Source organism: Ambystoma mexicanum, chromosome 1p (genome assembly GCF_040938575.1).
Source record: "Ambystoma mexicanum isolate Mex_15411 chromosome 1p, UKY_AmexF1_1, whole genome shotgun sequence".
NCBI lineage: Eukaryota > Metazoa > Chordata > Amphibia > Caudata > Ambystomatidae > Ambystoma > Ambystoma mexicanum.
Window position 1 is genome coordinate 971,866,675 of NC_090921.1, and position 12,828 is coordinate 971,879,502.

Here is a 12,828-nt window from a genome sequence, read left to right on the forward strand (position 1 = left end):
TGGCCCTGCCCGTGTCCAGTGCCAATGTGGAAAGGTCGTTTTACCAAATAAAAGTCTTTATGGGAAGAAAAGAAAGGGCACGGATGGGCAAAGAGTCCTTGAAGAAATATTGTATGATTTATTACAATCATTTTGACTTGTAGGAATGCAACATATTACTTGATTAACATGAAATTGCTTAGAACATCTTGCACTGAGAGATTACCCTACATATGCACGCAACGAAGCAATAAAAGAACATTTCTGTGTTTACACCTGAAAAAACAGTTGTCCGCGATTTTTTGAAAGGGGCAAACGGGAAAACACTGATAAACACAGATTCCCAAAGTTTTTTTAAAACACTGGAAAAACACCCCCGGAAGTAAAAAAAAAAAATAAACCCCTAAAACAGGAAACCCCAAGTATATTTCCTCCTGTATGGGGTTATAAAACTTCTGGTATTTAGCCCTTGGACTCTCCAGGGGTGCCTCCCTTGGTCTCTTGGGTGCGCTGTCTTCTGGGATGGACATGAACCTGTCTAGTTTATCCATACAGGTCTGGAACCTTTCAAAGGTCCACTGAGGTCGGCCAGGACGGAGTAGGAATGAAAAAGGAGTTTCTTCCTCCTGTAGTTGTCTGGTTCTGTCCCATAACATCGAAGAAAGTGTGCCTTCGCCTTCTGAGAAGCCTTCTCGCTGGCTATGGCCTTCCGTCGGCGGCAGGAACTGGCCTGATCTGTTTTCCGGCGCTTTCGGCATATCTTCGGCCTTGTGCACGGTTTTCGGCGTCTCACTCGCCGTACGTCTTTGGCCGTCCTTAGATGATATGCGCGCGAGGCTTTTGGCGATCATTCTCTCTTCCGAGGGATCGGTCGCCGTCGCGCTATGTAACGTCGAGTCCTTGCTCGTCGAGTCCTTGCTGGCAACGTGAGCGCTCTTACAATGCGCGTTGCCGGAGGTTTTGGTGTTAGCGCCCTTATCTTTAGAATGCCCAGTCGCCTGTCGCGGAGGGCTGATGACCCTTACGGTCGGCGGAAGACGCCGGTGGGCCCGGCATCCCCATTGGCGCTATGGCTGCCTTCGTCTTTGACGAATGCGTGCCGGGGGGGGGGGTATGTGCTTTGGTGTTTTTTCGTGTGCGTCCTTGTCGCCGGGGTGTTCATCCCCATAAGCTGGGGGTGAGCCGGGCTTGTCGGGGCCGGGGACGTACGACGACGAGCGTGAACGCTCCTTTGAAAGGTCTACAACCTCCGTTACGGGGGCCGTGTAGTCACTGTCCTCGTCACATTCGGTGGCGGCGGCAGCGGGCGAGGAGTCAGGCCTAGACATGGCGTAGGCCGCCCACCTTTTGACCCTGCGGTCTTTTAGAGTTTTGGGCTTTAGTAATTTACAGGCCGCACAGCCGTCCTCCTGGTGATCGAGGGGTAAGCAATGGTTGCACCGTTTGTGCTTATCCTTCCAGGTATATTTACCCTTGCAAAGCTTTCAAAACCTAAATGCGTCCTCTCCATAGCTGAGGGCAAGAAGTGTGACTACGACCTCGAAAGAGAGGGAGGGGAAAGAGAAAGGCATTCTTAAAGAGAAAGAAAGACCACACAACCCCACTCTCCCTACTGTGTATGGCCGGCGAGGCCAGGCCACGTGTTCGGCAGCGCCGAAGGATCCCCTCCGCTCGTCCTTCCGTCGAAGATCTTGCTCGGCGGAGAAGAAGCTCTGCGTCGAGGGAGGGATCTTCGTTATTGATATTAAAAACAAACGACCAAAGGTCGAAGAAACTATTTGGCAATGTCTCTCGAGGAGCTCCGCATAAAGGCGACCAGTAGCTGGGCGGAAAAAAAACAATCTGAGGGACCTCGACGCGTGAGGGATTGTGGGTACAACGCACGTCACTATAGGGATAGTGTTACAGACACACTTTGTCGACGTCCCCTTTTCGACTACGAAAAACAAAATGCAATGCTCCGCAGTGACCACTGGATGTCGGAGCTATGCACAGCATGTGATTCTAAGCAGATTAACAAACAACAGAAGCAGCGTTTTCATCCAGCCCGTGAGGGATCGGACGGGGCACAGGTGGAGACCCTCAGGTGGTCTCCTAACTGCAGTAGATGTTTCTTTGGGTCTCAGCGGGGAGGCAATTGCAGGACTGCCTTTCAGTGCATTGGGGATTGAATGCAGGTCAGAAGATGGATCGATTAATCTCCTATTGCTCAATATTTATTGGCATAGGGGCATCGAACTTGCTGACCCTTTTGTGGATGGGTCGGGTAGTGGATGAGCGGATGATAACTAACCCAGAGGGTAGGGTGGCCATCATGGGTGATCTGAATGCGGATTGTGCTTACTCTAATAAACTATGGGAATTGGAAGAGATTTGTGGGGGCAACTCAGAAAAGCAATTTGTTGGACAGAAGTGGAGAATAGGTCTTGGCGGCAGGGGGTTGTTCCCCCTGGTGGGGAAAATTAGTGAACCACAGAACACCAGTGAGTGGCATACCTGGCACAGAGGGGATGGCTCATCCTTGATTGACTATGTTTTTGTAGACACTTTCCTAATGATCTCTTGCCTGTCATTTCAAATCTTTAAGAATGATTGGAGTGACCACTGTATTCTTACGGCACAATTTAATTGGCTTTTGAACATCAGGAAATGTAGGCAAAAATCACAACTAACCGCTAAGGTAGGGCGCAATGCTGTTAGATGGACGGAATCAAACATTCGTTATTTGAATTCTAACATATACCATGCATTGAACTGCTCGACCTACGACTGTAAACTCCAGAACTTTAATGCAATTGAGTTCCAGTCATTTGTGGGGCAGATGATAGAGAAGATCGCCCCAAGGAAGAGAGCTACTAGTTTGGGCCAGGTTAGGCATGCTCACTGTTACAACGCCAATGTGGCATCTGCAAAAAAGATCTTACGGAGATCAGTGAGGCAGATCCAGAGTACTGTTCATGATGAAGTTACCCGTAGGCAGCTAGTTTGGGAAGCTCAAGCAATCGTATAAAAACTACTATAAATCAGTTAAACATGCAATGTTTCAGAACGATGCAGAAAAGATGCTTGGGAGCAGCCGATGTAAGCGCATTCTGGTATTTGGTGAATGGACAGGACCCAAACTATTCCACCTGTCAGTCTAACTCAATATCAGAAAAAGACTGGATCGACTTCTTGGGTGAATGATTTGGGAAGGTCTCAGTAGACCCTCCGTTGGTCTTGGATTTAACTAGAGAGGACAGGTGGAATCTCCAAGTAGATCTCGAAACCATCTTAAAATTGATTTCAAGATGTAAGCGTTCAGGGGCCCCTGGGCCAAATGGCCTTACAAACAATACTTTCAAGGACAACCCAAACTTATGGGCTCAGCTTTTGTGCCTGGAGTTCAGTGATATACTGTCTTCGGGCGTGTGCCCTATATCTTGGAACACAGCTCATGTTGTCCCGCTCTTCAAGTGTGGTAGCAGGACTGATCCGGCGAATTATCGCCCGATCTCATTAACTGATGCAGACTGTAAGATCTTTTCATCTTTCCTTATTATCTCACTTGGAGGAGTGGGCACACAGGTGTCACCCGCTGGATACATTCCAGACGGGCTTTAGAAGGGGTCATTCGACCAACATTAACAGGCTTGCCCTGAAGTGCATGGTTAACATCAGGGGGTTGCACGTATATGGCCTCGATCGACCTTACAGCGGCTTTTGACCGAGGCAGATTATGGCAAAAACTAGCCAGTTGGGGCCTGCCCTTGGGGCTATTGAGGCTAATCAGTGGGGTTTATGAAAACTGTGGAGTCCGGGTATGCTTGAATCAAGAAGGTGATCTGTCGAGGAGAATTAGATCATTTCAGGGGGTTAGACAGGGTTGCACATTGGCTCCCTGGCTATTCAACCAATACATTTCCGATGTGGCCATTGCACTAATTAAAAAAGGACTCCTAGCCCCTAAGATCGGCAAGGATAAAATAATTTGGCTCGCATATGCCGATGACATATTGATCTTCGATAACACCAAGGTGGGGCGGCAACGCTCTCTTAATAGGTTTGAAGCATATGCTAAAAGCAATGGGTTAACAATTAATCCTTTGAAAACTCAGATTCTATCCTTCAGGAAAGCGAGGGTAAAAACTTCTGGCTACATCGGTAAGCTGAGTGAGTTCCCCCTGAAATTAGCTAATACTGCAATACTTGGGGTTTAAATTCTCAGCATATCCAGGCTATAAGGTATTATTCGAGTGAACCTCACATAAGGCGAAATTGCTCAAAGCACAGGTGGTCAGGATTGACTGAAAGTTCGATAGGTTTTCCTTTAAACCTGCTTTGATCTTTTATCGGAGTAAAATAGTGCCTAAATTAATCTATGACCTGGAATTGCTACCCGAGAAAGTGAATGTGATCTTGAACCGTATAGAGGGCCGCATTTGGAGAAGATTGCTGGGTGTGTCGAATGCGATCCCTATCTCTGCAATCGGGTTCGAGTTGGGTATTGTCTCAATGTGGGCACGAGTTCAGTGGGCCTGTGTATCTTTGTTCTCCAAATTTAAAACTGGAGTGCCAAATACACTACCATCTGATGTGTGAAAATCTGGATTTCTCGTTCACATTGATCTCTTTAAGAGATAGGTCGGAGGCGATCCTTGAGGAGATCGGAATGTCTATAGAAAGTTTGATCTCCAACCATATGTCTGTAAAACGTGCCCTATTCGATCTTGATTGGTGTCAAACGGTTGACAAATTTCACTACTACCCATTCTTATCTCATTTGAATCATGAACACAGAGCCAGAGGCTCACCCACCAGTCATTTTACAATTTCCAGATAGACTGTATAGACGCATCATATTGAGGGCAAGATGGAATATCTTGCCTACTGGTTAGAAGAATGTCGTTTCCGACAGATCAAGGCAGATGTAGGTTCTGCTTGTGCAATGAGGAGTCTCTAAAAGCATCTGGTTATGGATTGCGTCCCATTGCACCCGCTTAGGGTTAAATATCTGGAGCCCCTCAATGTTAATTCCATCACATATGATGAAGAGCTGGCATGGAAACGATGTCTGAGTATTCAAACTATCCACGAGGGCTTAGCCATATCTGGGTTTATTAAAAGTCTAACACTGTAACATTGAGCAAAAGATCTTTTTCTTGTGTTCAACAACATCATGTGCTCGGAAAGTTATATGGCTTTGGCTTGATGGCTCCAGTTATAAGATTTGAATACCATTTTTGACCAAGTGTAAAGTTTGATTATATGGATTATTGTATTGATTATTTTCTCTTTTCCTTTTCTGTACTCTTTTTTCATTGTTGACAGTATTAATGGAACAGATTTGGAATTTGTATTTTATTCTGTGAATTTCTTAAGAAGTTTACTTGTTTTTGATTGTTTGTAAAGGTTTGAATAAACCAAACACAAATAAAATAAAAAAAATTTTAAAAAAAGATGCTGCACTGGTCCTGGGAGAGAGAATTTATAAGAGAAGAGTGTCCCCTTCAAGCATCTGCACCCCATTCAAAGAGGAGTAAAAGACAGACGGGTAAAGCCAGATGTGTGAGGGGCAATCAGTGATGGCTGTGCATGCACACTGGCTTAATCCATTGTGGTAAACATGCCACCCCTTTGTCCAACACCTTACTTCAGCACACCACAAAATGAAAATAACAATGTTTATTTAAATAATGAAACAGGCCCATCTTTTTCCCTAGCTAAAGAAGAACTTGGGTGCTCGTCAGGGTGGGTGTCAAACTTAAAATGACTGACCTCCAGGAGAATGACTCCCTTCTCCTGGTGCAATGGGATCAGCCCTCCGTGTATTTCTATTAGTCTCTGACAAAAGTTCAATTTATGCACTTGTAGGTAATAGCAGAAGTACTCCCTTCTCCTGTCCCACAGTTCAACAACTGCTATCTCCTCCCGATCGACTTGATCAGCCTCCAACCAGATTTTTTAGTAACCTTTTGCCTTAGTTTCTGTTTCAACAATTAGATGACGGAACCAGGAGAATGACTCCCTTCTGGTTTAGTTGGTTCAACCGTTGGCCAACTTCGGAAAGTTTCCTGCAACTGTTTTTATCAACCTTTGCACTTCTTCCCAGACTTCTCTTACGGCTGGTTTGTAAATCAAATATTCATGACACCCATGATGTGGCAGTATTGCTCTGCTATGGTATACTACCTTAGGTTCTCATACATTTAGGCCTCAGATCCTCCATTTTGCCTTTCCCACTGCCTCCATCTGCACGCAGCTCCGCTGACATGCCCAAACCACTCCTAGTGCTGATTGGACCAAGACCCTGTAAAAAGGCAGAGGGACACGCCAGACCGTCTCTTTCGCATGCTCTCTACAAATATAGCATAAGCACCATATATGATATAAGACTCCTGATATGTTCTCTTTTAGATATGTTCTCTTTTAGTCTCTGACACAACGGAGACGAGGAAGATCACTAGTGATATAATCTACACACTTGATACTTCTATTCCAACTTTGAAGACAAGGGAGATTACTCCAGAGGCTTTCTTTCCTTTCAATACTCTTGATACAATTAATCCCCTACCGGGTCTCCTATAATTCACGTTACCCATTTTTTGTTGGCGCCACGTCGCCGGTTCTTCCTGGGGCGTTGGGTCGATGAGTTCTCGTTTCTTCCCCTCCCCGCTGCTGTGCTTTTACTCTGGGGTCCCTGGCCTTCCTGTTGTCGGCGCAGTTAATTGACTGCTCGGTTTTCCCCATTCGAGGTCACGCCACTGGTCCGTTTCCAGCTTCCAGTCAGGCCTGCGCAGGGTCAGCCTGCAAAAGACTCCTACAATCTGCTGTCCACGTCCTACCGACTGTAGGTTTGGTTCCTCAACATAGCTTCATGCTTCCAGGTGTGTACTTCCCAGGTCTGCCAGGCTTCACACCTGCTTTGCCTCTCATTGGGTAATTTCTCCATTTTTATTTCCTTCAGCTGGTTACACCCCAGCGTAGTATCACAGACCTTTGTGTCCACTGCGTATTCTTCATGCCTCCCTGAGGCCACCTCTTCTCACTACTTTCTATACTGCCAAAGAAGCAGTTAGTATAACTTCATCAATCTTCTTCACCATATTCCTGAAAGATGACTTGACAGACTTAATGTCAATGTCGGTCTTCCTGCAAATATGGATACCACCAAGATCAGGAAGAAAGGAAGGGGTATTGCAATAGCATACAGTAGTGCTTTCAGATTGTTGTTCAGCAAACGTTATGGGTTTCATGGAGTCATTGTCCACACACAAGGGGAGTCTCCATGTGAGGTCCCGATTTCCTCCACACCTAGGGTGAATGTTGCACAACAGGCTCACATCCCTAGCCACACAGGGAAGGACTCCCCCGTGACATGATCCCATGAATCATCACACCGCACAAAGCAACCATTTTTTCCATGAGACAGGTTTGCCCAAAGGAGGAAAGGGAAAAGGACTTAGTACGTGTTGTCCCATAGTGAGATTAAAGCTGAAGGTGGGGAGAAAAGTCTTTAGGTTATAAAATTAAATCATGCATGATACAGGACTTTTTAAATTGTAACAGATTAATAACAGGGCACCTGGGTTTACATATGGGAACTTAAAAACTGGATTTGACAGCTGAAAGAAATTTTTTTTAAAAAATGTATTAAAGATCCCACATATATACAAAAAGATATTTAAGAGTGATCTGGTTGCATGTGTATGGATTAAAATGAGTACTTCAGAAAATGGTTTTGAATTGAATTCAAAACGAAGCACTGGCAGCGCAGTTTGCATTAATCACAGTTCTCAAATGGGTGGTGATACTGCCTGCACTGTTCCGTATAAAAGTAATCGAGCTACTTTCTGCCATTTTCCCGTTCCTTTCTTCCTTCTCTTCCCCTCTCCTGTACCTTTCACTCCAGAGTCCCTTTTACTCTGTACCTCTTAGACGTTTCTCTTCCCCCATAGCCCTGTTTGTTTTCAGCTTCATGTAACCAATCTGTTGATGCCCCCCATCCATGTCTCATCGCGCTGAAGCCTCCCATTTGTGTTCCACTTCTGTGTGCCAACCATGTTGCGCCCACCTGTCACTGGATACCATCACCTGTGTACCAACTGCATGCGCCATCCCTGCATGCGGACTAAAAATGCCTCGATGCCCAGAAATGGCAACGGATAAAGAACGTCCTGTACCAGGATCACAGCTGGTGGAGTACTATGCAAGCAGTGGGCCACAGGTCATTAGCAGATAAAATGAAAGTTAGAGAAGGCAGCTCGGTGCCTTGGTTGAGGGTTTCTCCTAAATTCATTTGCAGCTGAATGTGCCTGGCCTCAAGAAAATAAATCTTTCTCTGTGGCGGTAAAGGAATGGAGCTCTGGAGAGTGGACAGGATGCACAGAATCATTTTACCACCCAGTGCGGGGGAGCCAACCAATCAGGTAACTCAGATCGCATGCTGAATCCCACGATCTCAGACCACATTCCAAGCAGCCAGACTATTGCTTCCCTAACATCTTCACCCCTCCCTGCCCCCTACACACTCACCTTCTTTGCTCCAGCATCCGTCATGGCCCGTCAGCCCCTATGGAAATGGAAGAGGTCTTCCAGCTACATGGCGGCCCTCTATGCCTGCTCAGGGCGGTCCCTAGTGCCCTGGAGTACTCTTCCCCCACAGAGGCCGGGCTGTTATTGTGTAATCTATTCTCCTCCATCATCAGGGCCTCTGTACAGCCTGTTTTTCTCCCCACCCCCTACACAGGGACAGTCTCCTCTGGACGCTGACAGCCTGTGGCTCTCGCCTTTGGACATATGAAAGCGCTGTACCATTTCTGGCCCAGAGTCGCTGCTGCGTGCCAGACGCTGTCGCCCTCTGCTTGTGTAATCGTACTGTTGCCGTGGAAATGATCCGACGTCAGCACAGATTAATTATAAGAGACTGAAGCCCACTTGTCATGCCAATGTCCGGACCCTCAAAGAAGCAGATTAAAGATTCTCATTGGGCAGGATTGAGTTGCCGTCTGTCATTTTGGACTTTGTCTCTGTAAAAAAAACTAGATTCTCAATCTGAAATCTGGCTTGGCAGTTGTCCCCCCCCAGACCCAGGGACCCGCAGAAGAGCAAAGATGCCCTGCACATGATCGAGCCTGCAACCCTGGATAAAATGGCCGCTGCCGGCATACAGATTTCCGCATCGGCCGCATTGGAGCCAGATGAGCCTACTCATTTGCTCCTACATGATGCAAAAAGATTGGCCCCTCCAAGCCGGATGGCGCAGCAGCCGTCCTCAAAAGGCCGTACAACAAGGCCTCAAGTACTCAGCACTTCTGCTGCGATTCCAGTTGCCCCCCACTTCCCCCCCAGGCTACAGGAACACACCCAGAAGAGCAAGATGCCCTGCACATAATCGATTCTGCAACCCCGGATAAGGTGGCCACTGTCGGCATACAGATTTCTGCATCGGCCGCATTGGAACCAGATGAGCCTGCTGATTGGCTACTAAAGGATGCAAAAGGATTGGCCCCTCTGAGCCGGATGGCAGAGCAGACCGTACTAGAAGGCCTCAAGTACTCGCAGTAGCTCTCTGCTGCTCGCGCAATTGCCAGAACCTGACCCGCACCATGCCCTACCTGGCCTCGCCCGCCACCAGTACTGTACTGCTGGCACATTCGTTGCTATGTTCAAAGGTTTAGCATGCCTATGCTGCCCCCACCAGTCCCCCACCCACTGCAGACTTTTTTCTTTCACCGGACTGCCGCCTTCGTAACACCCACAAACTTGCTTACATTTAAGTAATGCATAGCCCCACTAAGTCCATCTCCTCATTTAGTGCACGATATCTACGCTCCCATAAATACAATGAGCACGGTGCAGGTCCTTACGGAAGCCACACATACGTTGGAGAATAGCGCTGCTCCTAAAGGTCATGCACATCCCCCTCAGCCATCTCCCACAATAAGATTGATACAGCCGTTTCAGATACCTGGACTAACATGGTCTTCACCCATCAACATCATACCATATATCAAGACCGTAACCTGAAAAATCGTCGGTGTGCGCAATCAACTGACCCTATCAGGAAAGGCTCCATCAGCAGACTAAACAAAAGTCATCCCATATCCCAAGTACATCTCCGCCAACACCTGGAAGCAGAGTTCCCTCAAACCACAACCTACCCACTCACAGGCACCACCTGCTACCGACCTGCAAAAGCTTCTTATGCATTCCACCCCAGCAACATCATCATTCAGGAACAATAGACTGGGTATGAGACCATTGAGAACCAGCCTACTATACCGTCCTGCCCCCACCACGCCGTGATGCCCTTGGGTGCTTTACAAATGCAAAAATAAAATAAATAAATACGTATTTTGTTTCAATTAATTGGACGCCATTCAAAGAAATTACATTGGTTTTAGCACCCCAGATTACCAGATTTACAACCAGGGGTGCTAATAGCAATAACACCAGCCCGCCGGATCTGGTGATAATGGCATGGGGCACATCATTAAGGCCCTTGTGCTATTCCTTGGGCCCCTACCACCCGATCTGTTACTGTTATAATACGATAGGTCAATATTTCAAAATAAACAATTTCAACTAAACGCGATCATCAAATATCAGAGTAGTGTTTTATTCCACGTTTATTTGTCCCTCCAAATGTCAACTTTGGGAAATAGAACAACAACCAAGCCCTAACACTTGAGACACCAGTATCGTCCAACCTTTCTGTCCTGAGGAAGTGCTTTGAAGTGTCAAACCGGTGCAAAACACGTGGCCCAATGAAACACCAGTATGATATTCTGTTTATTATGAAATGCCAATATATACAAAAGAAACAGTATCATGTACAGGTTTACTTTCCAGAACTCACTAACAGCCAATGCATAAGGGGCCTTCAGAAAATCAACTAACAGGGCAGGTGCAAGTATAAATGTCACTTACTTCCACTGAATACTGTTCTTGGATTTCTTCTCAATTAATCCAATTCCCTCTAGCACATTTGTAATGTCATATATCCGCCGTTTCTGCCGCACAGCCAAAGTGTCAGCAGCCTGCAAGAAGAAGAATGCAAAGTTTGTTCAGATGAGACTTGAAAGCACCACTTATCAGAAAGTGGCTGCCCATTCAGTAATCATAAATTCCAATAGTATATAGAGTATAAGTGATATGAAAGACGAGTCTCATGGCTTACGTGGTTCAAATGAGGAAATTAAATAATCAATTGGGCAAATTATCCATTAAACCGATTTTAAAATTGTATTCTGGTTGTTTTACCTACCTTCGTATTTGGTGCGGGACTCGAAGATCACATTTCCTTTGTCACAGCTGGAAGGGCTAATCTGGCGCAATAATCAATAAGTGACGGGAGGATAGCTCTGTGGAAACGTGCGTGTCTTGGAAACAAGACCACGCTGAGCAAACACAGGTTTGAAGCCCGGATCCCCACGAGAAAAAACCAAGCGTGTTATAAATGACCTGCACTTCCACAATTCAATGAAACTAGCGCCTCGATACCGACGGGTTCTGTGCGCTGCAAATAAAAAAATTCTAATACAATAAAAAAAATAATAAAATAAATTCGTCCACCTGCCTCAGGGGGTTCCAACTGTAATTGATTCAATTCAAATTGGCCCTGGTCTCCATTCAGGCGATGGTCGATTGGTAAAAGCAGTCACTGTATGCGAAAATGCTGCATCCCCACCACACTCATGATTCTGTAAATTGTATCATCTGGCAGAAGAGGGACGTAGTATGGTTCTGAACAACTGGATTACGCATTACTTTTACAAAATATTGGAGCTACTCAAGATTCATTGGTTAGCAATCAGAGGAATGTTAAGAAGTTATGGCTTGACGAGTGGATCAAAATTTCGACTGAGAAAAATATAAGCTGCATTCCCATCTTCATTATGAAGAGAAAAGATTAAAATCGCTTGGCTAACAAAATTTCTTCCCACTCTGGAAATTGGCGATCAACCTATTTATTCATTTATTCACATTTGCAGAGCGCACAACAGCCCATAGGCATTGTGGCGCTTGTTGCAGAGAATGAACATCACTTAGTTACATAACATCACTTGGTTAAATAGCAGTAAAGATTACTGAGACTTAAGCAGAGAACACACTATGGGAGAAAGTAGAAAGGGGAATGGTTGAGGGAGTGGGAGAGGGGAGGTTAGTTGAACAGAGCAGTTTTGAGATTTCTTCTAAAGGCAGGGAGAGAGGTTTCAGCTCTGAGGGTGGTGGGGAGAGAGTTCCACGGCTTAGGGGCTGTGTATGGAAAACCTATCCCACCTGCTTTGGCCTTATTAATGAGCGGTACAGAGAGTAAGTTGGTGTAATTCGCTCGTGTGGGCCTACCGGAGGTGGATCTAGATATATTGTCCGAGAGGTAGGGTGGTGCTGTGTGGTTGATGCATTTATGAGCGGTCGTGAGGATTTTGAACGTGATGCGGTCTTTGACTGGGAGCCAGTGCACCGATTTTCTAGCTTGTGAGATATGGTCTCTCCTTTAAGACAGCTCTTAGTGAGTTGTTTTGGGCTACTTACAGTCTGTTTACGTTTTTCATAGAGGTACCGGGTAGTAGCGCATTACAGTAGTCGAGCTTGGCTCCTGTGGTGGCTCTAGCTATGGAGAGGCAGTTATGCTTGGTAAGGAAGAGTTTATTGGCATTGATAAGTTTCGTGCTATGGGCGGATGCAGAGACAATGGCACTGACTTGTTTGTTCATGGAGAGAGTTGCGTCAATGTGGACCCCTAGAGTTTTAACTGAGGATAAGACTGGGATGGATCAGTTGTCGATTCTGAAAATGGAGTAAAAACCGTCTAGCTTGGCTAGAGTGGCCTTTTGATCTCTGTCTTGTCCCCGTTTAAGCATA

At 46.1% G+C, this 12,828-nt stretch overlaps 1 protein-coding gene across 2 annotated transcripts in view; it reads right to left on the reverse strand.

Moving 5' to 3' along the window:
• The window catches only part of E2F4 (E2F transcription factor 4), a 471,886-nt gene that overhangs the window by 360,006 nt on the left and 99,052 nt on the right, over window positions 1-12,828 (reverse strand). For both annotated transcript variants that reach the window (XM_069653900.1, XM_069653909.1), the window contains exon 2: window positions 10,891-11,000. In XM_069653900.1, the coding sequence (XP_069510001.1) occupies window positions 10,891-11,000 (110 nt within the window). The remainder of the gene's footprint in view (window positions 1-10,890; window positions 11,001-12,828) is intronic.